The following is a 3,976-nucleotide window of genomic DNA, read 5'->3' on the forward strand; positions in this document are numbered from 1 at the left end:
TGTATATCATGAAATCATATAATATGTTAACCAACCAGTCTAGTTACTGTACAGTAGGCAACTATCAAAATCCACAAAATTGACCTTTCCAGCCATTGTGATAAACCAATAATCACACTAGAGAGCACAATTAACCACACAAACAAAGCAAAAGATCATTAGGGTAACACACAATTCTAAAACAAAGTAAAATGATAATGTCCATTGAAATATGGTATTAGGTATCTTACAGTATGCCGATTCACAGCATTTTCACATTGTTTTGCCTTTAAAATTACGAATTTTACAGTGCATGCTGAGCTCAGGCTGGGAGACCAGCTTCAACCAGTTAAAAATAGCAAGATGTCTATTTCAGCAGGAGGAACAAAAATAAATAAATAAATAAAAAAGATATATATGTATGCAGTGAGGAAGCCATTTCATGGCTGAAGTAAAAGCGGAACATGAATCAGCTCATCGTCTATGCATCACACGCATGACATATGGGAGCAGGTAAGCAATGGGCATTTATTAAATAAATAAAATATTATAGTATATGTTTACAATAAAATATTTGAACTAAATTAAAATAAATAAAACATTAAAGTAATGAAAAAGATTCAAGTTAAATATTTTAACTAAATTAAAAAATGTAATGTCATTGTCATTAGCTATGATCAGCAATAACCTTTCCCTGCATAACCATCCAATTTGTTCCTGCAGGACAACAGCCAGTGGCTGAAAGATCAGTGCATGCGTATGGGAGACGCCTATATCATCGTGTACTCTGTGACAGACAAGTCCAGCTTTGAGAAAGCTTCAGAGCTACGAATCCAGCTGCGCAGAGCTCGGCAGTCGGAAAACATCCCCATCATCCTGGTGGGAAACAAGAGTGACTTGGTGCGGTCCCGAGAAGTTTCTGTGGATGGTAAGATTTCAGCCACCTTCTTCTCCATTTTAAATATGGCAGGTAGAAACAGACCCTGCAGTTTCTAGTTGGAGTCAGGTTGTAGATGTTTTGGATAAAGCACTTGCCTGTCTCCTGAGCTTTGAGGAACAGCCAGGAGGCATAGTAATGATGACACGTAGCCTCCATCCCTCTGGTAATGGAGTTTATGCTCACCTGCACGTGTGTCTCTTTTCCCCTGTCTCTCTAGAGGGCAGTGCCTGTGCCGTTGTGTTTGACTGCAAGTTCATTGAGACTTCAGCCTCGCTACATCACAATGTGCGCGACCTCTTCGAGGGCATCGTCCGGCAAATTCGCCTGCGCAAGGACAGCAAAGAAGAAAACGCCCGCCGGATGGCCAACTGCAAGCGCCGCGAGAGCATCAGCAAAAAGGCCAAACGTTTCCTGGGCCGTATGGTGGCCCGGAAGAACAAGAAGATGGCCTTCAGACAGAAGTCTAAATCCTGTCACGACCTGTCAGTGCTATGAAAAACTGGACTAATTTGCCCTCTGATACCCACGACCAGAAACTGTGTGTTTTTCATGCTAATATGAGGACTGTCTAGCTGTACAGACAAAAATGAACTTGTTTTGTAAACTGAGAAGAGATTCGATATGAAACAAAACTGACAAAATCATGTTGATTATGTTGACTGGCATGAGGCTTTTTATTGTTATGTTACATTATTCTGTGTTTTGCTGCCTTAATATGTAGAGTTGTCAAATTCTGCGCATGTAAATAGGAGGTAAATGCACAAATCACAATGTTCCCTTTGGAGAGCTATGGGGTATGTTTGCACAAAGGCAAAAGAAATGTTATTTTCCTTATGTGGACTAGAGCTGTATCAGATGTCTAAGGGATAAGCACAAGTAATTTTTCTTGTTGATATTACATATGGAATCAAATGTTAGTACTTGAAACTGAGTGCGCAGGTTCGTAACTCAGCCAAGACACTGAACTAGAAGGTTTGGGTTTTTTGGGGGGTCGGGTGGGGTAGGGCAAGAGGCAATATAAATAGGATGTTTCAGTATAAGAGGTCTGATATGGTTATTCTGACATCTATGCTCCATGTGTAAATGAACGACATAGAAGCAATAAATTATGTGTTGTGAGCTGTTTTTAAAAACGTTTGATTTGCACTTAATGCCATTTAATATTATTGAGTTGTTAATTTTGTTACGTTTACAATTGGTTTTTATAATAAAATACTTTTTAAAAATACAATTTTTTCATGCTAATATGAGGACTGTCTAGCTGTACAGACAAAAATTAACTTGTTTTGTAAACTGAGAAGAGATTCGATATGAAACAAAACTGACAAAATCATGTTGATTATGTTGACTGGCATGAGGCTTTTTATTGTTATGTTACATTATTCTGTGTTTTGCTGCCTTAATATGTAGAGTTGTCAAATTCTGCGCATGTAAATAGGAGGTAAATGCACAAATCACAATGTTCCCTTTGGAGAGCTATGGGGTATGTTTGCACAAAGGCAAAAGAAATGTTATTTTCCTTATGTGGACTAGAGCTGTATCAGATGTCTAAGGGATAAGCACAAGTAATTTTTCTTGTTGATATTACATATGGAATCAAATGTTAGTACTTGAAACTGAGTGCGCAGGTTCGTAACTCAGCCAAGACACTGAACTAGAAGGTTTGGGTTTTTTGGGGGGTCGGGTGGGGTAGGGCAAGAGGCAATATAAATAGGATGTTTCAGTATAAGAGGTCTGATATGGTTATTCTGACATCTATGCTCCATGTGTAAATGAACGACATAGAAGCAATAAATTATGTGTTGTGAGCTGTTTTTAAAAACGTTTGATTTGCACTTAATGCCATTTAATATTATTGAGTTGTTAATTTTGTTACGTTTACAATTGGTTTTATAATAAAATACTTTTTAAAAATACAATTTTAATTTGCATTGTGCGCTATCTACTACAAACAGAAAACACACATTCAGACTTGAAGCTATTATACCATGTAATTTATTCCCCGATACATATGCAAGCCAGGGACTTGCTAGTCAGTTGTGTAATTGGACGAAACATGTAGTTAAAGGTTTTCTCGGTCAAATTAAGAAAGCTAATCATTAATCAGGTACAAAAGAGAGGCAATGCTCTTAACACTTGAAGCCATTCTCAATTTCGCTCACGGGAAGTGTGGACTGAAGGTAAGAGCTGCTTTTATTAAACAGCATATGTTCAGATAGACAAAGACATGCGTAAGAGTTTGTCACAGTCCACTGTGACATCAATTTGCAGAGTTTTGTCTTTTTTTCTGCCTTATTCAGCAACTGCATCACTTATTACAGTAAACTGAATTGAGTATCTTACACAGTTCGACTAGAGATACTATAGTTGTGTAAGGTGTAGCTTATTATTTTATTTTTCTTTCTTTACCCGACGTAATTGTAGAGTATACAGACTTTTGTTTGTTTACATTCATGTAGGCTAATCGCTGGGTACACGCACATAATTTATTGTCATGTTTTGTAAAGCGGATATTCTTGTTTTATGATCATGCTTTGTATTAAAAAAAAAACTTTAGCCTAAATTCTGTAGCTATCTCTGAAAAAGTGTAGGCTACAAAAGTAAGTCGACACCTGACGTGATGTTACATTAATGAGGTGTACTCGAGTTTAAAATTAACTGGAGGGAAAGTTGTCTGATGGCACGCTTGATTCTTTCGCTCAAACTATTAGGCTACTTTTCCTCTTAAAGGTGCACACAAAGGTTTCACACAAAGAAATGATCAGAGTGTTTATGTAGTTAATTATGTAGACTACATGTACATTATATAGCGAAACTACAATTTAGCAGCTGACGAACCACATATGAAGAAAAAAAACTTACGCAGTGCACCTTTAAAAGCAAATCCATTATTATCCATTAAAAACTACAAAAACTAAAAAAAAATATATATTTTTTTTTTTTACATAAACATGAACAAATCAATAGATAAAAAAGATTGCTAAAATGCCTGAATGCTAAAATGATGTTGTTGTATTCTGTCTTAAGCGTGAAGGCCACTGTTGTCTGGATGGAATC

The 3,976-nt window shown here is 36.8% G+C and overlaps 1 protein-coding gene across 1 annotated transcript; it reads left to right on the plus strand.

Moving 5' to 3' along the window:
• Positions 1-409: 409 nt before the first annotated feature.
• Positions 410-1,956, plus strand: LOC107673762 (GTP-binding protein RAD-like). Its single transcript, XM_016467536.1, has 3 exons — positions 410-492; positions 703-907; positions 1,137-1,956. Exons 1-3 carry the CDS (start codon positions 463-465, stop codon positions 1,412-1,414), a joined length of 513 nt encoding a protein of 170 aa, XP_016323022.1. The 5' UTR covers positions 410-462; the 3' UTR covers positions 1,415-1,956.
• Positions 1,957-3,976: the final 2,020 nt, after the last annotated feature.

Source organism: Sinocyclocheilus anshuiensis, unplaced genomic scaffold (genome assembly GCF_001515605.1).
Source record: "Sinocyclocheilus anshuiensis isolate Anshui unplaced genomic scaffold, SAMN03320099.WGS_v1.1 scaffold925, whole genome shotgun sequence".
Classification (NCBI taxonomy): domain Eukaryota; kingdom Metazoa; phylum Chordata; class Actinopteri; order Cypriniformes; family Cyprinidae; genus Sinocyclocheilus; species Sinocyclocheilus anshuiensis.

Bases quoted from the DNA above. Each gene is read 5' to 3' on its own strand.
- LOC107673762 (XM_016467536.1), top strand. From the start codon at position 463: ATGCATCACACGCATGACATATGGGAGCAG. The intron at 493-702 runs GTAAGCAATGGG...TTGTTCCTGCAG, and splicing joins CGCATGACATATGGGAGCAG to GACAACAGCCAGTGGCTGAA. The intron at 908-1,136 runs GTAAGATTTCAG...CTGTCTCTCTAG, and splicing joins CCGAGAAGTTTCTGTGGATG to AGGGCAGTGCCTGTGCCGTT.